The sequence below is a fragment of the Coregonus clupeaformis genome, chromosome 3, assembly GCF_020615455.1.
Source record: "Coregonus clupeaformis isolate EN_2021a chromosome 3, ASM2061545v1, whole genome shotgun sequence".
Classification (NCBI taxonomy): Eukaryota; Metazoa; Chordata; class Actinopteri; order Salmoniformes; family Salmonidae; genus Coregonus; species Coregonus clupeaformis.
Window position 1 is genome coordinate 18,046,992 of NC_059194.1, and position 25,916 is coordinate 18,072,907.

Genomic DNA, 25,916 nt, shown 5'->3' on the forward strand with positions numbered 1-25,916 from the left:
AAACATTCCAATTAATTTACTACATGAAAAAGGACAAATAGCTAGCAGAACTTTCTTCAATGCAAGCAACTACATTCCTACAAGTAAAAATGGTTTATCATCTGTACAATGTGTTAGGTTTACAGGAGAGTAAACCTTAATCAGCACTCCCAAAAGCTAATAATGGCCTGGCTTCACTTTCCTACTCCATCTCTTAAAGGTAATGACCCTGATACCCGGTGTGTGTGTGTGTGTGTGTGTGTGTGTGTGGTCATGTGTGTGTGTGGTAGTGTGTGTATGTGTGTGATCGAGTGTGTGTGTGTGTTTGATTGAGTGTGTGTGTTGTCGTATGTGTGTGTTTATGCTATAGTACTTAAACTTTAACAACAGAGGTCAGGTTCACCTTCAGTCAGGCGTAAAAATGAAGTCCACTCCTCAATGTGCTGCCATCACTCTCAAGCAATTTCGACTCCCAATTGAACAAATAAAGGCTTATGAGCTACCAGCATCATAAATTACCTGTAAATGGCCAAAAATGAACTGCAAAATATAAAGAGATTGAATAAAAGTGTATCAAAGTATAGGAAGGAAAGCAGGTGTGGAAGAGCTCTTCGCTCACTGGTTATGACTGTTAATTATATCTATTTAATAGGGTATGCTTCCGATCAGTTCCGATCACAAAGCGTCTCAGAGTAAGAGTGCTGATATAGGATCAGTTTTGCCTTTTAAATCAAAATGGATTAGAGGGGGGACCTGATCCTAGACCAGCACTCCTGCTCTGAGATGCTTTGTGAATTGTTGTAGTTGTAGTAGTGAGCCGTTGGTGTCATTTCCTAAAGCCGCTGCCCCTTTGGCCCCGTTGCCCACCAATGTGTTCTGTAGCCAGCTGATCTATATCTCCCCTCACTCCCCTATCCACCTGCAGTTATTTTCCAGCTAAATCTCTGCTAAGATATCCCATGAAATATTTATTTGCCCGGCATTTTCCCCCGACAAATCCGGGCTATCCTTCACAGTCACACATACTGATCCAAGCCCTTTTCTCGGGCGAGGGTTTAAGCCTCAGTTGGCTGCGCCCCTGTGTATCCTCTCCCCTCATCCCCTCCTCTCCTCATCCTCATCCTCTCCTAATCCTCTCCTAATCATCATCCTCTCCTCATCCTCATCCTCTCCCTCATCCTCTTCCTCTCCTCATCCTCATCCTCTCATATGTATTTATTTTATTTCACCTTTATTTAACCAGGTAGGCCAGTTGAGAACAACTTCTCATTTACAACTGCGACCTGGCCAAGATAAAGCAAAGCAGTGCGATAAAAACAACAACACAGAGTTACACATGGGATAAACAAAACATACAGTCAATAACACAATAGAACATCTATATACAGTGTGTGCAAATGTAGTAAGTTATGGAGGTAAGGCAATAAATAGGCCATAGTGCAAAATAATTACAATTTAGTATTTAGTATTAACACTGGACTGATAGATGTGCAGAAGATGATGTGCAAATAGAGATACTGGGGTGCAAATGAGCAAAATAAATAACAATATGGGGATGAGGTAGTTGGGTGGGCTAATTACAGATGGGCTGTGTACAGGTGCAGTGATCGGTAAGCTGCTCTGACAACTCATGCTTAAAGTTAGTGAGGGAGATAAGAGTCTCCAGCTTCAGAGATCTTTGCAGTTCGTTCCAGTCATTAGCAGCAGAGAACTGGAAGGAATGGCGGCCAAAGGAGGTGTTGGCTTTTTGCCTAGCAGAAATGTATATATGACCTGGAGCCAGTGGGATTGGCGACGAGTGAGGGCCAGCCAACGAGCGCGTACAGGTCACAGTGCCACAAAACGGATGGCACTGTGATAGACTACATCTAATTTGCTGAGTAGAGTGTTGGAGGCTATTTTGTAAATGACATCGCCGAAGTCAAGGATCGGTAGGATAGTCAGTTTTACGAGGGCATGTTTGGCAGCATGAGTGAAGGAGGCTTTATTGCAAAATAGGAAGCCAATTCTAGATTTAACTTTGGATTGGAGATGCTTAATGTGAGTCTGGAAGGAGAGTTTACGGTCTAACCAGACACCTAGGTATTTGTGGTGGTCCACATATTCTAAGTCAGACCCGCCGAGAGTAGTGATTCTAGTCGGGCTGGCGGGTGCAAGCAGCGTTCGATTGAAGAGCATGCATTTAGTTTTACTAGCGTTTAAGAGCAGTTGGGGGCTACGGAAGGAGTGTTGTATGGCATTGAAGCTCGTTTGGAGGTTTGTTAACACAGTGTCCAATGAAGGGCCAGATGTATACAAAATGGTGTCGTCTGCGTAGAGGTGGATCTGAGAGTCACCAGCAGCAAGAGCGACATCATTGATATACACCGAGAATAGAGTCGGCCCGAGAATTGAACCATGTGACACCCCCATAGAGACTGCCAGAGGTACAGACAACAGGCCCTACGATTTGACACGTTGAACTCTATCGGAGAAGTAGTTGGTGAACCAGGCGAGGCAGTCATTTGAGAAACCAAGGCTTTTTAGTCTGACAATAAGAATGCAGTGATTGACAGAGTTGAAAGCCTTGGCCAGGTCGATGAAGACGGCTGCGCAGTACTGTCTTTTATCGATCGCGGTTATAATATCGTTTAGGACCTTGAGCGTGGCTGAGGTGCACCCATGACCAGCTCGGAAACCAGATTGCATAGCGGAGAAGGTACGGTGGGATTCGAAATGATCAGTGATCTGTTTGTTAACTTGGCTTTCAAATAATTTCGAAAGGCAGGGCAGGATGGATATAGGTCTGTAACAGTTTGGATCTACAGTGTCACCCCCTTTGAAGAGGGGGATGACCGCGGCAGCTTTCCAATCTCTGGGGATCTCAGATGATACGAAAGAGAGGTTGAACAGGCTAGTAACAGGGTTGCTAGAGCAATTTTGGCGGCTAATTTTAGAAAGAAATGGTCCAGATTGTCTAGCCCATCTGATTTATAGGGGTCCAGATTTTGCAGCTCTTTCAGAAGATCAGCTATCTGAATTTGGGTGAAGGAAAAGCGGGGGGGTGCAGAGCTGGTGGCCGGGGTTGGGGTAGCCAGGTGGAAAGCATGGCCAGCCGTAGCAAAATGCTTATTGAAATTCTCGATTATCGTAGATTTATCAGTGGTGACAGTGTTTCCTAGCCTCAGTGCAGTGGGCAGCTGGGAGGAGGTGCTCTTATTCTCCATGGACTTTACAGTGTCCAAAAACGTTTTGGAGTTAGTGCTACAGGATGCACATTTCTGTTTAAAAAAGCTAGCCTATGCTTTCCTAACTGATTGTGTATATTTGTTCCTGACTTCCCTGAAAAGTTGCATATCGTGGGGGCTGTTCGATGCTAATGCAGTACGCCACAGGATGTTTTTGTGCTGGTCAAGGGCAGTCAAGTCTGGGGTGAACCTCATCCTCATCCTCTCCTCATCCTCTCCTCATCCTCATCCTCTCCTCATCCTCATCCTCTCCCTCTCCTCATCCTCTTCATCTTCCTCTCCTCATCCTCATCCTCATCCTCTCATCTTCATCTCATCCTATCCTCATCTCATCCTATCCTCATCCTGTCCTCATCCTCTCCTCATCCTTATCCTCTCTTCATCCTCATCCTCTCCTCATCCTCTCCTCATCCTCATCCTCTCCTCATCCTCATCCTCATCCTCATCCTCATCATCCTCTCCTCATCCTCATCCTCATCCTCATCCTCTCCTCATCCTCTCCTCATCTCATCATCCTCATCCTCTCTCTGATATATGGAGGATGACAATGTATATGGATGTATGCATGCATGCATGTAAGAGTGTGTGTGTGTGTGAGTAAGAGATAGAGACTACTGAGTTACTAGTCGTGTTAAGATTGACCTCATAGCATACACTGCATTATATACTGTCACCTTCTTGCCTCTTTATTTCTCTCTCTAAACCCCCCCACACACACACACACACACACCACACCCACACTTCCCCACACACAGATGGATCACGGCATCCATAAATAATAGAGCATGTATAAATTAAACATTAAACACAAAGTTCCGGATAGCCACTCAAAGTTGGCCAGCCAAGACATTTCATCCCCCTACTTCAAGAGGTAATTAGAATCCTCACATTTCCTGTACCAACACCTCAAACAAGCAAAGGGAATGGACATCTAAACCACAGGAAATAGACATCTAAACCGTAGGAAATTGACATCTGGTTGACCTGAGCTCTGTTATAACCATCTGTGTTAAAAGTAGTTCATGAAAAGGGACACCTAAGAAAAATGTATTCTGATAAAACTCCTCTCCTCTCCTTGTCACACCCTGGCTCTGGGGACTCTACATGTTGAGCCAGGGTGTGTAGATTCTATGTGTTTGTGTTCTGTGTTGTAGATTCTAGTTGTTGAATTTCTATGTTGGCCAGAGTGGTTCTCAATCAGAGGCAACGAGTGTCAGCTGTTGCTGGTTGTCTCTGATTGGGAACCACATTTAGACAGGCTGTTTTCCCACAGTAGTTGTGGGATCTTGTTCCGTGTTGGTTTGTGTTAGACCGAGGACGTCACGTTATCGTTTGTTGTTTTGTTGGTCGTGTGTACACTTAATGAAATAAGTATGTTTGCATTCCACGCTGCGCCTTGGTCCTCCTTCGACGATCGTGACACTCCTCTCCTCTCCTCTCCTCTCCCTTACCCTCCTCGCAGGTGAAACAAGGAAAATTCTAGTCACCATCGAACCCCCTTCAGGAGTATCAATGCTACCCTTTTGTTCCAAAGCTCCGGGGCACCAACCTAACCAACAGTTGCCATATTTGACAACCTGAACTCCACATCCATAAGTAAACACCCTTCAATTCCATTCATTCCAGTCAGACATTAATTGTAGGCTTGCTGTATCAAGCCTGACATTTAAGTTTCCCTCATGACTTCATCTTTGGGATAGAGTCTGAATGAGACGCATCTGGTTTAATTAAGGTGAAACAGAGATGACGGGCCGACAGCATGTTAATGTGATCTTGGGGAAGGTTGTCATTGTGTTAGTGAGAGGAGGCAGCTTCCCATCACATCCATATAGATCTATTCAGTCACTACCTCCTGTCTCTCACTGTCTCTTCTTGCAATGTACCTGTCAACAGCAGGAAGGATACAGTCCCTATTCAGCGCTAGGAATCATGATCACGACTGGCAATTTCCCTTATCATCATGGATAATAGTATTTCCAGATAGCTAATGTGGAATGGGGAGGTCAAGAATTCCAGGGAAGAGAATTGAAGACATTGAGCTGACTTGATACTGGATATTGTTATTCAACTTGTCGATAGGTTCCCTCATTCAATCATGTTTTGTCAAATGTTTAAAGGCTTTGTAATGGTGATGGTGAGGCAAGAACCTTTATTCTTATTTTAGCATTGATTTAAGACACCCTATACAGTACCCTATTAGAAAAAAAGGGTTCCAAAAGGGTTCTTCGGCTGTCCCCACAGGAGAAAATTTTTTGTATCCATGTAAAACCCTTTTTGGTTCCATGTAGAATCTCTGTAGAAAGGGTTCTACATTGAACCCAAAACTTTTCTTCAAAGGGTTATTTTATGGGGACAGCAGAAGAACCCTTTAAGCTCCTAGAGAGCACCTTTTTTTCTAAGAGTGTATGTACACTCTTAACAAAAATATAAACGCAACATGAAACAATTTCAAAGATTTTACTGCGTTACAGTTAATTTAAGGAAATCAGTCAATTGAAATAAATCCATTAGGCCCTAATCTATGCATTTCACATGACTGGGAATTCAGATATACAATTGAAATTGGAAGTTTACATAAACCTTAGCCAAATACATTTAAACTCAGTTTTTCACAATTCCTGACATTTAATCCTAGTAAAAAATCCCTGTCTTAGGTCAGTTAGGATCACCACTTTATTTTAAGAATAAGAAATGTCAGAATAATAGTAGAGAGAATGATTTATTTCAGCTTTTATTTCTTTCATCACATTCCCAGTGGGTCAGAAGTTTACATACACTCAATTAGTATTTGGTAGCATTGCCTTTAAATTGTTTAACTTGGGTCAAATGTTTCGGGTAGCCTTCCACAAGCTTCCCACAATAAGTTGGGTGAATTTTGGCCCATTCCTCTTGACAGAGCTGGTGTAACGGAGTCAGGTTTGTAGGCCTCCTTGCTCGCACACGATTTTTCAGTTCTGCCCACAAATGTTCTATAGGATTGAAGTCAGGGCTTTGTGATGGTCACTCCAATCCCTTGACTTTGTTGTCCTTAAGCCATTTTGCCACAACTTTGGAAGTATGCTTGGGGTCATTGTCCATTTTGAAGACCCATTTGCAACCAAGCTTTAACTTCCTGACTGATGTCTTGAGAGGTTGCTTCAATATATCCACCTAATTTTCCTTCCTCATGATGCCATCCATTTTGTGAAGTACACCAGTCCCTCCTGCAGCAAAGCACCCCCACATCATGATGCTGCCATCCCCGTGCTTCACGGTTGGGATGGTGTTCTTCGGCTTGCAAGCCAACCACTTTTTCCTCCAAACATAACAATGGTCATTATGGCCAAACAGTTCTATTTTGGTTTCATCAGACCAGAGGACATTTCTCCAAAAAGTAAGATATTTGTCCCCATGTGCAGTTGCAAACCGTAGTCTGGCTTTTTTATGGCTGTTTTGGAGCAGCGGCTTCTTCCTTGCTGAACAGCCTTTCAGGTTATGTCAATATAGGACTTGTTTTACTGTTGATATAGATCCTTTTGTACCTGTTTCTTCCAACATCTTCACAAGGTCCTTTGCTGTTGTTCTGGGATTGATTTGCACTTTTCGCACCAAAGTATGTTCATCTCTAGAAACAGAACGCGTCTCCTTCCTGAGCGATATGACGGCTGCATGTTTATATTTGCGTACTATTGTTTGTACAGATGAACGTGGTACCTTCAGGCGTTTGGAAATTGCTCCCAAGGATGAACCAGACTTGTGGAGGTCTACCATTTTTTTTCTGAGGTCTTGTCTGATTTCCCCATGATGTCAAGCAAAGAGGCACTGAGTTTGAAGGTAGGCCTTGAAATACATCCACAGGTACACCTCCAATTGACTCAAATGATGTCAATTAGCCTATCAGAAGCTTCTAAAGCCATGACATCATTTTCTGGATTTTTCCAAGCTGTTTAAAGGCACAGTCAACTTAGTGTATGTAAACTTCTGACCCACTGGAATTGTGATACAGTGAATTATAAGTGAAATAATCTGTCTGTAAACAATTGTTGGAAAAATGACTTGTGTCATGCACAAAGTAGATGTCCTAACCGACTTGCCAAAACTATAGTTTGTTAACAAGAAATGTGTGGAGTGGTTGAAAAAAGAGTTTTAAGGACTCCAACCTAAGTGTATGTAAACATCCGACTTCAACTGTACATCCGTTGGTCACAGATACCACCATTTGTCTCATGCAGCGCGACACATCTCTTCCGCATAGAGTTGGTCAGGCTGTTGATTGTAGCCTATGGAATGTTGTCCCACTCCTCTTCAATGGCTGTGCGAAGTTGCTGGATATTGGCGGGAACTGGAACATGCTGTCGTACACCTAAATCCAGAGCATTCCAAACGATGCTTAATTGGTGACATGTCTGGTGAGTATCCAGGCCATGGAAGAACTGGGACATTTTCAGCTTCCAGGAAATGTATGCAGATTCTTGCGACATGGGGCCGTGCATTATCATGCTTGTGGTGATGTCGGTGGATGAATGGCACGAAAATGAGCCACGGGATCTTGTCACGGTCTCTCTTCACATTTAAATTGCCATCGATAAAATGCAATTGTGTTTGTTTTCCGTAGCTTATGCCTGCCCATACCATAACCCCACCGCCACCATGGGGCACTCTGTTCACAACGTTGACATCAGCAATGCGCTCGCCCACACAACGCCATTCTCCAGTCTGCCATCTGTCCAATACAGTTGAAACCGGGATTCATCTGTGAAGATCACACTTCTCCAGCATGTCAGTGGTCATCGAAGGTGAGCGTATGCCCACTGAAGTCGGTACTTACTTACTTATTATATTGTACTTTCTTGCTAAAAACAGAGGATGTACCCCTCTTTGAAGGGACATTTCATAAGAAAGACACACATTTAGAGTAACTGTCCAGTCGACACACATTTAGAGTAACTGTCCAGTCGACACACATTTAGAGTAACTGTCTAGTCAACACATTTAGAGTAACTGTCCAGTCAACACATTTAGAGTAACTGTCCAGTCAACACATTTAGAGTAACTGTCCAGTCAACACATTTAGAGTAACTGTCCAGTCAACACATTTAGAGTAACTGTCCAGTCAACACATTTAGAGTAACTGTCCAGTCGACACATTTAGAGTAACTGTCCAGTCGACACATTTAGAGTAACTGTCCAGTCGACACATTTAGAGTAACTGTCCAGTCGACACATTTAGAGTAACTGTCCAGTCAACACATTTAGAGTAACTGTCCAGTCAACATATTTAGAGTAACTGTCAAGTCAATTTGACACACTGAGTTATTGTGTTCTATATTCAACAGATCCTACCACTCTTGATCATCCAATGATATAAAGAAGAGCAATTCACTGCAACTTTCATTTGCATCTCATATCCATTAGTAATAGATCATCATTGGATGCTTACTAACAGTGGCACCAGTATAAATCAAATAAAACATTTATTGGCATCATTCACTAAATCATTGACAGACTTCTGGATTATTGAGAACAATCACATTGAATCAATATTGGGGAGACATGAGTCTATCAATGATGAGACATACAGATGGAACAGGAATAAGAATGGCAATCATCTAAAGTGACGTATCTTGCCTTGTACAGATAATGACTTGGAGTACACTATGAAATGTTCAAGGCAAAACCCAGCAGGCAAATCTGGTTGCAATAATGCCATAATGATGTCATTACAACCGCTGACTCTACCCACACACTGGACTCTACACACACACTCACACATACTTACATTTACACCCAACACACACACACACACACACACACACACACCCCAACAAACACACATACACACCCCAACACACATATACACACCCCAACACACACACACCCCAACACACACACACACACACACACACACCCCAACACACACACACCCCAACACACACAAACCAACACACACACATCCCAACACACACACATACATACACACCCCAACATACACACACACACACCAACACACACCCCAACACACACACACACACACTCCAACACACACACACACACACCCCAACACTCACACATACTTACTTTGACACCCCAACACACACACCTCAAAACACACACACACCCCAACATACACACACACACACCCCAACACACACCCCAATACTCACACATACTTACACTGACACCCCAACACACACACTACATATGTCCACACACACATAACACATGCAAAAATGCATACTGACGCCACTCATACACACACTTTCACACTCACCACATACGCTGCTGCAACGATCTATTATCTATCCTGTTGCCTAGTTACTTTACCCCTACCTATATGTACATAGCTACCTCAATTACCACATACCCCTTCATATCGACTCAGTATTGGTACTCCCTGTATATAGCCATGTTATTGCCTCGTACCCCTGCACATCGACTCAGTACTGGTACTCCCTGTATATAGCCATGTTATTTTTACTCTTTATTCGTTATTCACTGTGTCTACACCAGTTGTTAACAAAGCATCTGACAAATAACATTTGATTTGATTTGTATGAAATTCAATGAAAATCAACTCCTTAATAACTTGATTTTCATTGTATTTCATACCCAATGGTTGTAATGATGTCATTGTGGCATCATTGCAACCACTGCCTGCTGAGTTTTTCCTTGAGATTTCATAGCGTACTGTAAGTTATTATCATGAGGATATGTCTTGTAGTGGGCAAAAGGAAAAACATACAGATCCATTGAGAGCGTTTTCAACTAACATTACTGATATTTTCTGTACTCTTAGACTTGAAAATAGAACTGTGTCACATTTTTTGGGTCAAACCGCATGTATTTCACTCTATTCATACTGTATCCCAATACTCCATCTTCCTAGAAACCTTCATTGAATTAAAGTCACCTTTGTGCCCAGAGGAAGCAGGCATAGCAGGCACTGCCTTACAGCTCGGGACAAAAAATTATAATAATTGAAGTATGCATGCCCATAATAAATTATCATAACTCCAGCTGCAATTAATTCATCGCTCGTTTCTTTCTGTCCACTATCAGCTGCTAGCAGGACTGCCTCCGCTGCCTCCACTCTACGGACACTCCCCTCCCCTTGACTCGGAGCACGTGGTAGCTAAAGCTCTCTCTGCTGTTTCAGCCTTTTGAGAGGAAGCTTCAACACCTGTGAGTGTGGTGCTGGACTAGGAAAGATGGTCAACAGTTACTGAAAAACCCTATTTTTATTCAAAGGTGAAATCAACAGCTCCTCTCAGTCGTGGGACATAGAACATAGGTTGGTGGAAGGATGTATTATAGGGAAACATTACTTGTCCTTGCTACACTATATAACCAAAAGTATGTGGATACCTGCTCATCGAACATCTCATTCCAAAATCATGGGCATTAATATATGGAGTTGGTCCCCTCCTTGCTGCTATAACAGCCTCCACTCTTCTGGGAAGCCTTTCCAATAGATGTTGGAACATTGCTGCAGGGACTTGCTTCCATTCAGCCACAACAGCATTAGTGATGTCGGGCACTGATGTTGGGTGATTAGTCCTGGCTCGCAGGCGGTGTTCCAATTCATCCCAAAGGTGTTTGATGGGGTTGAGGTCAGGGCTCTGTGCAGGCCAGTCAAGTTCTTCCACACCGATCTCGACAAACCATTTCTGTATGGACCTCGCATTGTGCACGGGGGCATTGTCATGCTGAAGCAGGAAAGGGTCTTCCCCAAAATGTTGCCACAAAGTTGGAAGCACAGAATCGTCTAGAATGTAATTGTATGCTGTAGCGTTAAGATTTCCCTTCACTGGAAATAAGGGGCCTAGCCTGAACCATGAAAAACAGCCCCAGACCATTAACCCTCCTCCACCAAACTTTACAGTTGGCACTATGCATTCGGGCAGGTAGCGTTCTTCTGGCATCCGCCAAACCCAGATTCATCCGTTGGACTGCCAGATGGTGAAGCGTGATTCATCAATCCAGAGAATGCGTTTCCACTGAGTCCAATGGCGGCGAGCTTTACAGCACACCAGCCAACACTTGGCATTGTGGATGGTGATCTTATGCTTGTGTGGGCTGCTCGGCCAACAGTTCTTGTGCTAACGTTGCTTCCAGAGGCAGTTTGGAACTTGGTAGTGAGTGTTGCAATCACGGGCAGACGATTCAGCACTCGGCGGTCCCATTCTGTGAGCTAGTGTGGCCTACCACTTCGCAGCTGAGCCGTTGTTGCTCCTAGACGTTTCCACTTCACAATAACGTAACTTACAGTTGACCGGGGCAGCTCTAGCAGGGCAGAAATTTGACGAACTGACTTGTTGGAAAGGTGGCATCCGATGACGATGCCACGTTGAAAGTCACTGAGCTCTTCAGTAAGGCCATTCTACTGCCAATGTTTGTCTATGGAGATTGCTTGGCTATGTGCTCGATTTTATACACCTCTCAGTAATGGGTGTGGCTGAAATAGCCGAATCCACTACTTTGAAGCGGTGTCCACATACTTTTAAATATACTCTTAAATTGATTTGAGGCCGGGGATAGCCAATCCAGATTTAAATCCCCTAAAATGATCAACTCTGAGGACAAAAAAAGGTGTTAAACACTCGGATATACTGTAGCACCAATACCATCCGTCATGGCAGCAGGGGGGCGGTAAATCCCAGCAACAAATACATGTGTATTCTGGTTTATGGACACATCTACAACCAGGAGCTGACATTTCTTGGGAACATAAATATTTAAAGATTGGGATGCCATGAAATTAGATTTTACACATATGGCCACTCCTCCCCCTTTCTGTAATGTTTCAGAGAGAACCAGAATGTCAGGACATGAGTCCTGTACCCAAATGTCAAATTGTGTCCATTTTTAAAAATCATACTTCGCACATTTAGGTGCATTAGCCCGAGCCCCCTATGAGATTTAAAGTCAGAGGTGGTATTCAGCTCATTCCCATAAGAGCTAACATGCATATGGTCATCTGCAGCTATTTGTTGAGTGAGCTGAAACTTTGCCAAGGTCCCTGGCCAACCACTTGAGAGTAGAGCAGACTGAACATTTGACAGACCTCCCTCAAGTCGCTGGATGCAGGGGCTGGGGCGGGAACTGGGAGAGCAGTGTTGGTAGAGCTCAGTCCACCCTGATGAAGCTCCCGCCAAAGGAGTGGAGTTGCTGCAGGGGATTATAGGGACACATTATAGGGACACATTATAGGGACATAATGGATCATAGTAGATCTACTGTATGCAGTCAAATCCTGTTCATGGCTGATTTGCATACCCATTGCATTTCAACACTAAGGAGAAACTCAAACATACTCAAACATTTCTACATTTTCTGTTGGGGAAGTATAGCAGCAATATTTGTTTTATGTGTCAGTGGCAGACTGTGTAATCCCTATATATTGATGTATTCTAATTAACAGCTCTGTCACGTTCTAGCTGCATCGCCGGAATGGAGTGTGGCAGGTGAGGATGTCACCTGGGTACCAGGGATGTTTTGAAATGCAGCGGGGCCTGTCTATTACACAGCCATCCAGCTGGAAGAGGGGCTGGGTGGTGGGGAGGAGGGGAGCAGGTATGGTGAGGCATAGAGAGGACGAACCAACCTAATTTGTGATGTAGTCAAGCTGATTCCTGTGGGCCACCCCCCATCCGCCCACCTCTCCTCCAGATCAGTACAGTGTGAGCCCGAGTCGAGTCACAAGAATTTCAGTCAAAACCTGTTATCGGCCCTCGTGGAAGTGTGAGTTGATTAGTGAGTGTCTTAAAGTCACATTCTGTATGAGTGGGCCACCATCAATAACGTAAACAATGGGGCAAATGCATGTGTCACGCCCTGGCTCGGGGGATTCTTAAATGTTGAGCCAGGGTGTGGAATTTCTGTTACATTTTCTATGTTTTCGTTCTAGATCATTTAGATCTATGTTGGCCAGGGTGGTTCCCAATCAGAGGCAGCTGTAGCTCATTGTCTCTGATTGGGGACCATACTTAGGCAGCCTGTTTTCACTAGTTTATTGTGGGATCTTGTTCCGTAGGGTTTTGTGTATAACCTAGGACTTCACGTATCGTTTGGTTTATTGTTTTGGTTCGTGTGTGTAAACGCAAATACAGTATGTACGCTTATCACGCTGCGCCTTGGTCCGCTTCATCTGTCGACGATCGTGACAGCATGAGATATGCGGCAGATTGAATATTCACGGATTGGAGGTAATGAGGGCATTATTGGCCAGACAGGAAAAGGATTAACCTTGATATTGGCTAAGGAAAATATTGATCTGATACTTAAGCCTGCACATTGCTGGAGGGAATACATACATACATAGGTCAACTAATCATTTATGTCTGTTCAAACAGAGCTCATCAACCAGAACACCACTTATATTACTACTACTACTACTGCTGCTACTACTACTACTGCTATTACTACTACCACTACTGCTACTATTACAGCTACTACTACTACTACCACCACCACCACCACCACCACCCTCACCACCACTACTACTACTACTACTACTGCTACTGCTACTACTGCTACTAATACTGCTGCTGCAACAAGTACTACTAATACAGCTACTACTACTGCTGCTGCAACTAATACTACTACTACCACCACTACTGCTACCACTACTGCTACTACTACTACTACTACCACCACTACTACTACCACTACTGCTACTACTACTACAACTAGTATTACTACTACTACTACTACAGCTACTACTAACTACAGTATATTGCTCCACATCAAAGATAATGTTACCTTCCCTATTATTAAAAGAAAACAAGGTAAATGCAAATCTCGTTGCCAAGATGTTTCGAGCAAGCCATCCCCTGCTGTGCCACTACTCATATGTTGTTGATGTACAACTCAACTGCACAGTTTAAATACATTCAGAGGAGTGCAGTATTGAGCGAGAAATTATTGTTATTCAAAAACAATCAATAAAGCAGTTCATTAACAGTTGGTAGTTGTCAAAACGCAGGTGGGAATTCAGTCAATGGTTTAGCAAATTAATACATGTATTGATTCCCATATGTAATGATGTTTCTTTGTTTTTGAACCAATGGTGCATACTGATGGGTCCGCTAGGTTTGTTGAGGACAATTCTCAATGATTCAATCCTCTGAAACTACAGCACAGTGTCTGCTGGCTGAACAGAGTGCCCATCAGACACCATGACTGTGTCCCAAATGGCACCCTATTCCCTACATAGTGCACTCCTTGTGACCAGAGCCTTAGGGAATAGGGTGCCATTTGGGACATTTAGATCAGAGAAATCTGGGGAGTTTGTGAGGCAATTTAGTTTAATGCATCATTTAACATTAATATGCAACTGGACGTTCTGCTTGTAGCTTAAATAGACACAATGTTTGCATCAATAAAATCTGTGGAGAGACACGGCGTCTTAATTGAGATACAAAAGTGTACGCCACGCACGGCTGAGTCTTCCCGTGAGAACGGAGAGATTAACATTTAAGAGTAATACTGTGGGATGACACTCCATCTGGAGCCTCTTTCCCTTCACACAACATCACCTCTGCTTGCTTTTCAATCAAAGCCTATTATCTCTATCATTCTTCATGTTGAGGGGCTGGGATAAAACTATTTCAGAGTTCTGACTTGTTAATTAAAAACTAATGTCAATATGAGTGTTATGGATTAACAGCATTGGGTATCCTCCTCCCCCAAACATGTTAGGCTGAACAGACATGCAGCGGTGGAACTTGGCTTGGATGAGAGTGATGCTGTGTGCAGAAATGACATGAGTGGCATTGATTAATGCAGGATTAGCGATAGGGGCTTGCATGCATTGTTAATAATGAGATAATAGCATAAACACATAATGCAATTCCCACCAGAAATCATCTCAGCCAAAGGTGATAAAATATTGTGTGAAACATCCCAAAAATCACTTTATGTTCAAAGTATACAGTTGATAAAGTTATTACTATAGGACTACTAACATGTTGTTAAATAACAACTTATACTTGACTTAGCCTATTCAAATGTAACTCCACACACTGCTGCGTATTGACCTTCAATAGCCCTTTTAATTAGAATATTCATAATTCACACTTACAATGTGATGATGTTCGTCATTATAGTATTAATACAGCTAAAATGGCCCAATGCATGCTGGGGGATGTGAATCACATTGTATGTTAAGCAATTATTTTCCCACTGTGGTCTGGAGGGTCAGTCCCCTAAGCAAATAGCTTGATAAATACTGGAAAGTAAAATGCAAAACAAACCAAGGAAAATAACCTTAGGGAAGGTAAAAATGTGTCACTTTTGGGAACAAACACAAATATATCCTTCATATTCAGGGAGACACATTACTGTTTGAAAATTCCTTGAATCTGTTTTGAATGGCATTAAAATATCACAAGAAGCAGTTAGGCAACTACCGTTAGATCGCCCATAAGCCTCAGATCCACCTATTTTTGCTATTTCAATCCCAAAATCTTGTGACCAGTTAGAGCCTTTAATGAGGTCAAATGACTGTTCCCCAACCACAATATGTTTCAGCAGTCAAATAGGATGCATCAGAGAAATAGGAATCCCATTTAATCTCTGTGGGATGTATAATAATAATAATAATATGCCATTTAGCAGACGCTTTTATCCAAAGCGACTTACAGTCATGTGTGCATACATTTTTTTTGTGTATGGGTGGTCCCGGGGATCGAAACCACTACCTTGGCGTTACAAGCGCCGTGTTCTACCAGCTGAGCTACAGAGGACCACGGTATCATGGGAATATGTGGAAAACAGTATATAACCAATAAAGAGTAGTAAGTGATATAACGTCACTGCCCCATCTTGTAAGATGTTAATGTAGATCTAATGCAGCCCGTAAATTCCTCCTGTCTTCTCTACAGCTCACCATCAATTTGATGCATGACTCCCTGCTCTTTCCAATTCTGGTGCATTAGCCGTATATTCAATAAAGCATTCACCTCTATAATTGTTCCCCTCACAATAGGACCACAGTTGAGGAAAAACACCCAGAGGGCCATCAATTACCTGCTAATGGCTTGTATGTTTCAATACAACCACCTAACAACTTTCCCTTCTCCAAACTCAAAATGGCTACTGGTAGACCATGATTGGCCAATGAAAACATGATTCACACTATGCTTCATAGACCACCTTTGAAAAGGTAATCACAACCAGAGCCATATATTCAGTACCAGTCAAAGGTTTGGACAAACCTATTCATTCCAGGGTTTTTCTTTATTTATACTATTTTCTACATTGTAGAAGACATCAAAACTATGAAATAGTGAAATATGAAATATGAAATAACACATTGAATCATGTAGTAACCAAAAAAGTGTTAGACAAACCAAAATATATTTTATATTTGAGATTCTTCAAAGTAGCCACCCTTTGCCTTGATGACAGCTTTGCACACTCTTGGCATTATCTCAACCAGCTTCATGAGGTAGTCACCTGGAATGCATTTTAACTAACAGGTGTGCCTTGTTAAAAGTTAATTTGTGGAATGTATTTCCTTCTTAATGCATTTGAGCCAATCAGTTGTGTTGTGACAAGGTAGGGGTGGTATACAGAAGATAGCCCTATTTGGTAAAAGACCAAGTCCATATTATGGCAAGAACAGCTCTTATAAGCAAAGAGAAATGACAGTCCATCATTACTTTAAGACAAGGTCAGTCAATCTGGAAAGTTTCAAGAACTTTGAAAGTTTCTTCAAGTGCAGTTGCAAAAACCATCAAGCGCTATGATGAAACTGGCTCTCATGTGGGCCGCCACAGGAAAGGAAGACCCAGAGTTACCTCTGCTGCAGAGGATAAGGTCATTAGAGTTACCAACCTCAGAAATTGGCAATTAACTGCACCTCAGATTGCAGCCCAAATAAATGCTTCACAGAGTTCAAGTATCAACTGTTCAGAGGAGACTGCGTGAATCAGGCCTTCATGGTGGAATTGCTGCAAAGAAACCACTACTAAAGGACACCATTAGGAAGAAGATACTTTCTTGGGCCAAGAAACATGAGCAATGACATTAGAAATGGATATCTGTCCTTTGGTCTGATGTGTCCAAATGTGAGATTTTTGGATCCAACCGCCATGTCTTTGTGAGACGCAGAGTAGGTGAACGGATGATCTCCGCATGTGTGGTTCCCACCGTGAAGCATGGAAGAGGAGGTGTGATGGTGTGGGGGTGCTTGGCTGGTGACACTGTCTGTGATTATTTGGAATTCAAGGCACACTTAACCAGCATTCTGCAGAGATATGCCATCCCATCTAGTTTGCACTTAGTGGGACTATCATTTTTGTTTTTCAAAAGGACAATGACCCAAAACACACCTCCAGGCTGTGAAAGGGCTATTTGACCAAGAAGGAGAGTGATGGAGTGCTACATCAGATGACCTGGCCTCCACAATCACCCGACCTCAACCCAATTGAGATGGTTAGGGATGAGGTGGACCGCAGAGTGGAGGAAAAGCAGCCAACTAGTGCTCAGCATTCCAGGTGACTACCTCATGAAGCTGGTTGAGAGAATGCCAATAGTATTTAGAGCTGTCATCAAGGAAAAGTTTGGCTACTTAGAAGAATCTAAAATATATTTTAAAATATATTAACTTTTTTGGTTACTACATGATTCCATATGTGTTATTTCATAGTTTTGATGTCTTCACTATTACTCTACAATGTAGAAAATAGTAAAAATAAAGAAAAAACATTGAATGAGTAGGTGTGTCCAAACCTTTGACTGGTACTGTATATACAGTATATGGCTCTGATTGCAACCACAATCGAAGTCAAACAGTTGAGATGAAAACAGATGATCAGACACTGTAAATGCTTGGTACTTACCACTTTGAGAAACAATCATCCTCTCAGCCATGGTCTGTTGTATTTCCCCCAGTTATTACTGTTTTTCAGGCTTCTATATCTGGTTGAGAGAGAGAGAGAGAGAGAGAGTGAGAGAGTGAGAGAGAGAGAGAGAGAGAGAGAGAGAGAGAGAGAGAGAGAGAGAGAGAGAGAGAGAGAGAGAGAGAGAGATTTGATTTATTAGGATCGCCATTAGCTGACACCAATGGCGACAGCTAGTCTTACCGTGGTCCGACACATTACGAAAAATACATTACAGACAAAATACTTTCAATTCACATCAACATGTAGTGTGTGTGTGCAACTACCAGTTACACATACATGTCAGTACATACACACAACAAGTAGGTCACATGGGGGAGAGGTGTTGTGCCGTGAGGTGTTGCTTTATTTGTTTTTTGAAACCAGGTTTGCTGTTCACTTGCAGTATATACGATGGAAGGGAGTTCCATGCACTCATGGCTCTGTATAATACTGTACGTTTCTTTGAATTTGTTCTGGACCTGGGGACTGTGAAAAGACTCCTGGTGGCATGTCTGGTGGGGTAATTGAGTGTGTTAGTGCTGTGTTTAAGTTGACTACGCAAACAATTTGGAATTTCCAACACATTAATGAAGTGACACAGTCAGTCTTTCCTCAACTCTTAGCAAAGAGAGACTGGCATGCATAGTATTAATATTAACCCTCTGATTACAATGAAGAGAAAGACATGCGGCTCTGTTCTGGGCAAGCTACAGTTCAAAAAGGTATTTCATTGCAGCACTTGGCCATATGACTGGACAATAATCAAGATAAGATAAAACTAGAGCCTGCAGGACTTGCTTTGTAGAGTGTGGTGTCAAAAAAGCAGAGCATCTCTTTACTACAGACAGACCTCTCCCCATCTTTACAACCATTGAATCTATATGTTTTGACAATGACAGTTTACAATCTAAGGTAACACCAAGTAATTTAGTCTCCTCAACTTGTTCAACAGCCACACCATTCATTACCAGATTCAGCTGAGGTCTAGAACTTAGAGAATGATTTGTACCAAATACAATTACATTTACACAATTTAGCAGACGCTCTTATCCAGAGCGACTTACAAATTGGTGCATTCAACTTATGATAGACAGTGGGACAACCACCTTTTTGTTTTTTTTTATGGGGGGTGGTGCTCTTAGTTTTAAAAATGTTCAGGACCAGTTTATTACTGGCCACCCATTCCAAAGCAGACTACAACTTTTTGTTAAGGTTTTCAGTGACTTCATTGGCTGTGGTTGCTGATGCGTACATGGTTGTATCATCAGCATACATGGACGGACATACATGCTTTGTTTAATGCCAGTGGCAGGTCATTGGTAAAAATAGCAGAGGGTCTAGAGAGCTACCCTGCAGTACACCACACTTTACATGTTTGACATTAGAGCAGCTAATCCTCTGAGTTCAATTAGATAGATAGCTCTGAATCCCCAATATGGCAGAGGTTAAAAAGCCATAACACATACGTTTTCTCAACAACAGGTTATGGTCAATAATATCAAAGGCTGCACTGAAATCCAACAGTACAGCTCCCACAATCTTCTTATTATCAATTTATTCAGTAATTTGTGTCAGTGCAGTACATGTTGAGTGCCCTTCTCTATAAGCATGCTGAAAGTCTGTTGTTTACAGAGAAATAGCATTGTATTTGGTCGAGAGAGAGAGAGAGAGAGAGAGAGAGAGAGAGAGAGAGAGAGAGAGAGAGAGAGAGAGAGAGAGAGAGAGAGAGAGAGAGAGAGAGTCGAGTGGATCAATACATAAAGAACACGGATCAAAACAAAATGGTTATGCAGACTTATTTATTGTGTTATTCACCCTGCAGCAATACTTATCCAATCAGGATTGAATACTGCAGTTCGTGACCATCTCAAAGATGACCACCCATAAACCAAGAATATTGCTATAATCCAAAAACCCAAATGTAATGAATTTCATTGGAATTTCGTTTTCTCCCTCCCACAATCCTTCCCTGCCGTCTGCAAAACAGTGTGACCTTAGTAATACACGTTGGCCTCAGTCTTTATGAGTCCCTCCACACAAGCTAGAGGGGGGAAGCTCAGAGGAAGGTGATTATGCAGAAGGCGTGTATGAGTTGTTAATGAGACATGATGAGATAGAGGAGTGAGGCTGAGATGGATTCTCTATGGATGTATCCCAAATGGCACCCTATACCCTAAGCAGTGCACCTCTATATGGGAATAGGGTTCCATTTGGGACACAACACACATCTTAAGGTAGGGAGATAAAAAAGTTTGTTTCAGGACAACTCTTGTAAAATCAGCCTTGACACCCAGTACTATATGGTACCCCATTAAGAGTTCTAGGACAATAGCTGCCCTGCTATTTGATCATTTATCCATTGGATCCCCTCGTTAAACCAAACCTAGCTTTCTCCACACTGCCCTGTGAAAACTGATGAGCTGCGAAGGGGTGATTTTGGTTAAATGTTTTAATCTCTTTGAGGCTGCCCTTGATGTCGTAGACCAACCACGATACTGTCATTCCACATTAAAGATATCATGGCTTTGACCTAACTCCTATTGATTATATAATGGATTTTATGGAGAGTGTAATAAAAATGTAGAGGTTTTCATTGATTTCAGATGGAATTACTCTTATTTTTTATGTACTGTATTGTTATCTTTGTATTTATTCATGTATAATAAATGAATACCCTTCCCCTTAGGGCCACCGTATATTAACAGTATGCACTTACTACACTGAATAGGTACTGCAGAATATAAGGTTCAATGCCTTGTGGTAAAGGCACTGCTGCAGCATTTGCTACCTGGAATGAAGATGAATAACATGGTAGTCACCACTAACCCTTCTCAATAACAAGACCATCCTGCATCTTAATTGTCAAGAGCATCTGGGTGCAGGGAACATTGTGGCCAAAATGATTTTGTTCAAACCCCAACTTTTGCATCAGCTCAACTGAGACTGGCACCATCCAAACCTGCCAGCCTAATTACCTGCTCTGCATATTTCTGTCAGTGAATTGGTTGTAATGTTTCCCCTGTCAGCACTTGTGACTTCTGGCAATGAACCTGTGTGCGAGTCAATCTTATTACTTCTCCTTCCTCTGTGAACCCATTTCAATATAATACTTATATTTTATCAAAAGGAAAAAAAAAAATAATTTCAGGTGGATTGTCTCATGGGCATTGTACTATGACCTCAATAAGCTGACTGGCAAAAGTTAGCAAAAACACAACAGAAATGTCATCTGTCATCTTCCAGTAAACCAAAGCACTATGTAAAACAACCTAATGAGAGAGAGAGAGAGAGAGAGAGAGAGAGAGAGAGAGAGAGAGAGAGAGAGAGAGAGAGAGAGAGAGAGAGAGAGAGAGAGAGAGAGAGAGAGAGGGAGGAAGAGGGCATTTTTATTATTCAGAATAAATGTCAGCAGGGAACTACATGAGACACATTCACTTAAATCGCAAATGAGTACCAGGAGTCACCCTGGGGGGATGAGATGCATCCCTTTTTTTAATTTTTGTAATTCTGCCCGAGAGGCTTGCATTCTGTACCCGCCTGAGAAAGATGGATACTCTCCACTCCAGGGGTCAAGTTATTGTGACAATGATTCTTGATTTGTATAACCACAACTACATAGTTTATTGAGGTTACATGAACTGTACATTACGTAAAATCCCTTCCATTTGATGTAATTAGAACAGCATCCTTTATCACATTTTCCATTATGAGTATATTTCAAGTGAGCTGAGTGCTGGACCATCAAATCATCCTGAGTGGTTTCCCATCAAAGTTCTAAGATATGGAGTTTAACCATTGTAGCAAGGTCACTTTTTAATTTACATTATGTGATACCTACAATATGACGATGATGATGATGATGTTGTTATGGTAGCAGTGAGTAAAACAAAGTTGTAACTACCACAGTATGCTGCCAATCTCCTGTCCTCCTATATTCACTGGGAAGCTGTTTTTCTCATCAAAGAGAAAGTGCATTTCATGCCAATAGATTTTTTGAATGTGTACTTTTCTCGGGGGGTGGCATGAGGCAGTGTCCTTTAGATGTGTTGTTGCATATCATTTCTGAGTTGTTGTGCAGACAACATGATTAAACTGTATTGAAATACACTGACGTGGGATATCTTTGAAAAACACTTGACAATTCATGAATGCATCCAAGGGCTCAATATGACAAGACGTAAACATGTTGAAAGCAGGACAACGTATTCCTCCCTGTCCTGAAGAGACATCACAAAGTTGTTTTCTTTCTGAGTATCCCTCATTGAGTGATGGAAAAAGTTTTCTACGGTGTACCAACACATGACAAACTATACAGTGACCGTTGACATTCCATGTAACAAACAAACCTAACGAGTGACCAAGGGTTGCAAGTGCTGAAAATACAATGCATATTTGTCAAATGTTTGAGCAAATACTCAATTGTACAAGAACAATTGGTGAGATAGTATAAAAGGCCAATGAGAAATGCTTAATATCCCAAACACTGAATGGAAGTCTTTATCTAAAGGAGCTGCGGCTACAGATCTTAATTTGAGCCAGTTTGCTACAGATGTAGGACCTTAATTTGAGCCAGTTTGCTACTGCAGGAAAATAATCCTGCAGCAACAGGAAATTTTCATTATTATGTGGATTATAATTAATTGACGTTTTCTGTAGGGGTTGCTATAACAGATTGTAAGGGAAAATCAAGTCTGACATTTTAAAGTGTAAATTAGAAACTTTAGAAACTTTTTTAAACCTCGAATACATTTTTTACTTTTTTTGTCATTTAGCAGACGCTCTTATCCAGAGCGACTTACAGGAGCAATTAGGGTTAAGTGCCTTGCTCAAGGGCACATCGACAGATTTTTCACCTAGTCGGCTCGGGGATTAAAACCAGCGACCTTTTGGCACAACGCTCTTAACCACTAAGCTACCTGCCTCTACACTAAAAGTTTGCATGTCTTACTGTGCAGGAAAATGCTCAGCAACAAAATAATGATCAAATGAAGATCCTATGAAGATCTGTAATATAAATCATCTAATTACTTTGCACAGCTGGAAATCCTTTATATGTTCATTTCAATCAGCTGGACATCCTTTACATGTTCCTTTCAATCAGCTGGATATCCTTTACATGGTCCTTTCAATCAGCTGGACATCCTTTACATGTTCCTTTCAATCAGCTGGACATCCTTTACATGTTCCTTTCAATCAGCTGGATATCCTTTACATGGTCCTTTCAATCAGCTGGACATCCTTTACATGTTCCTTTCAATCAGCTGGATATCCTTTACATGGTCCTTTCAATCAGCTGGACATCCTTTACATGTTACTTTCAATCAGCTGGACATCCTTTACATGTTCCATTCAATCAGCTGGATATCCTTTACATGGTCCTTTCAATCAGCTGGACATCCTTTACATGGTCATTTCAATCAGCTGGACATCCTTTATAATGTTCCTTTCAATCTTTAGCATTTTATTATTTGTAAACACATGCTTGACTTACTCTTCACTGTGTGCAAATCTGCCGGTTTGTTGTGATGGATGACAAGAAACCAATTAATCACATCATTATGCCAATTAAAAAGAATGTTCGCTCCGATGGAGGTGAAAAACTGAGAGAAGAGATGAGACCCTCAAGGAAGGTGATCTGACTCACCAACTCCACCCCTTTCCTCGCCCTCCCAAATAAACAAATAGATCAAATTAAACTGTGCCATAAACAATGTATTATTTATGCACACAAAAAAAAGGTGCTATCTAGAACCTAAAAGGGTTCTTCGGCTGTCCCCATAGGAGAACCCTTTGAATAACCCTTTTGGGTTACATGTAGAACCCTTTCCACAGAGGGTTCTACATGGAACCCAAAAGGGTTTTACCTTGAACCCAAAATGTTCTACAACTAAAAAGGGTTCTCCTATGGGGACAGTCGAAGAACCCTTTTGGAACCCTTTTTTCTAAGAGTGTAGAGAGGTCTTTCTATATACACATATGTACGATATATCTAAGTTTATGAAAGACTGTGTTGTATCAGCAATACGAAACATGACAACTGGGCTGGGTGTACGATAGCCACTCTAATGCAAAGTATGTCTTGTTTATAGACAGGTTCCAGCCATAGTAACTTTAGTGTGTATCCTTGTAATCCAGATCCTATCAACAAAGCTCATTAGATCATTTATACCTTGTGCGTTCTTTTCTTTACCATCACTTCCCCAACCACAAGACAGTGTGTGCAGCGCTCTGTGACACTCAGGTCCTGAAGGGCTCTATATCAAATCAAGGAGACTTGACTGGCTTTGGCTGACAGGGCCTCTGAGTGGCTCCTCTGAGGGGAGCAGGGCGGCAGAAGAAACTGCAGCTCCACATGCTCCCTCTCTGTTCCCCTCTGCCGGCTCAGTGGCTCACATGTTCCGTTAATGAGAACTGGCAACACACACAAGACACATGTACCGTGCCGACTGTAATTATATTAGAAAGCACTGCCTCTCCGCCGGGCCCCCCCAGTGGCATTGTGTAATGTACTCCAAAGGGTTTCTAAAAGGCAAAAGATCTTAATGTGCATTCTGAGTGCATCCAGTTGAAGCACATAAAAAGATGCCAACAACAAAACTGTAGATGCAGGCAACGATTATTGTTTAGCATTTCGGATTTATTTGTTGCCATCTCGCTGATTGAGTTTGGTACTTGCTACTTGTTAAATTCTGGACACACCATGCAATATAAAAATGTCTAGGATATAATTAGTGAAATATCATGCTCTATTATAGATGTATATACTACATATGGACTGAAGAATTTGCCTCACATCTAGCTCCAGGGGTACATTGCCTCACATCTAGCTCCAGGGGTACATTGCCACACATCTAGCTCCAGGGGGTACATTGCCTCGCATCTAGCTCCAGGGGGTACATTGCCTCGCATCTAGCTCCAGGGGGTACATTGCCACACGCTTTCCTCTGGTCTAGAAAAAGTATCCCAATGCCCCAGGGCAGTGATTGGGGACATTGCCCTGTGTAGGGTGCCGTCTTTCGGATGGGACGTTAAAAAGATTCCATGGCATTTATCGTAAGAGTAGGGGTGTCAACCCCGGTGTCCTGTCTAAATTCCTAATCTGGCCCTCATACCAGCATGGCTACCTAATCATCCCCAGCTTCCAATTGGCTCATTCACCCCCCCTCCTCTCCCCTGTAACTATTCCCCAGGTCATTGCTGTAAATGAGAATATGTTCTCAGTCAACTTACCTGGGTAACTTATAAGGGTAAAATAAGAATATAAAATGGGGGCAATGGACGAGAGCAGAATTGATGATTCACTCGTTTAACCATGATTTGCCCTTGAAGGGGTTTTGTTGGAAAAATGGAATTTGACCATAATCTATCCCCTGCACTATTGTATGGGGTTTGAATATCCTTATTATACCTTCTGTAACAGGGTGAAGACGCAGAGGTGTAATTTCAGGTGTGGTCGAGTCTGAAGGGAAATTGCCTAGAAACAATTGACTCCAATTCCACTGAAGGCACTTCATACGAGCGGCTAAAGAAAATATGAATATATATAAACTGAAAATATATTGCAATACTGCTGAGCCTTGAAGAACAAGGAAGTATTCTCAGAGGGAAATTATTGATAGGAAAAATATATATTATATCGTCTCTTTCCTTCATGAATGTTTTTATGGACGAGTGTTAGAATGAAAAGCGAAAAAATGGTATATGCTGTTGGTGCAAAACAATAGACTAATCAAAATATTTTTTTGGTATTTGGTATTTTATTAGGGTCCCCATTAGCTGTTGCAAAAGCAGCAGCTACTCTTCCTGGGGTCCACACAAAACATGAAACATGACATAATACAGA

General features: G+C 42.0%; 1 protein-coding gene across 3 annotated transcripts in view; it reads right to left on the reverse strand.

The window, feature by feature from the left end:
• The window catches only part of LOC121541577 (leucine-rich repeat and immunoglobulin-like domain-containing nogo receptor-interacting protein 2), a 347,768-nt gene that overhangs the window by 118,783 nt on the left and 203,069 nt on the right, over window positions 1–25,916 (reverse strand). For 2 of the 3 annotated variants that reach the window (XM_041850691.2, XM_041850685.2), the window contains exons 4-5: window positions 18,032–18,110; window positions 12,250–12,353 (exon numbers count right to left, since the gene is read on the reverse strand). In XM_041850691.2, coding sequence (XP_041706625.1) covers window positions 12,250–12,353; window positions 18,032–18,062 — 135 coding nt within the window. In that variant the 5' untranslated portion in view covers window positions 18,063–18,110. The remainder of the gene's footprint in view (window positions 1–12,249; window positions 12,354–18,031; window positions 18,111–25,916) is intronic. The other variant, XM_045207494.1, reaches the window with a different exon arrangement.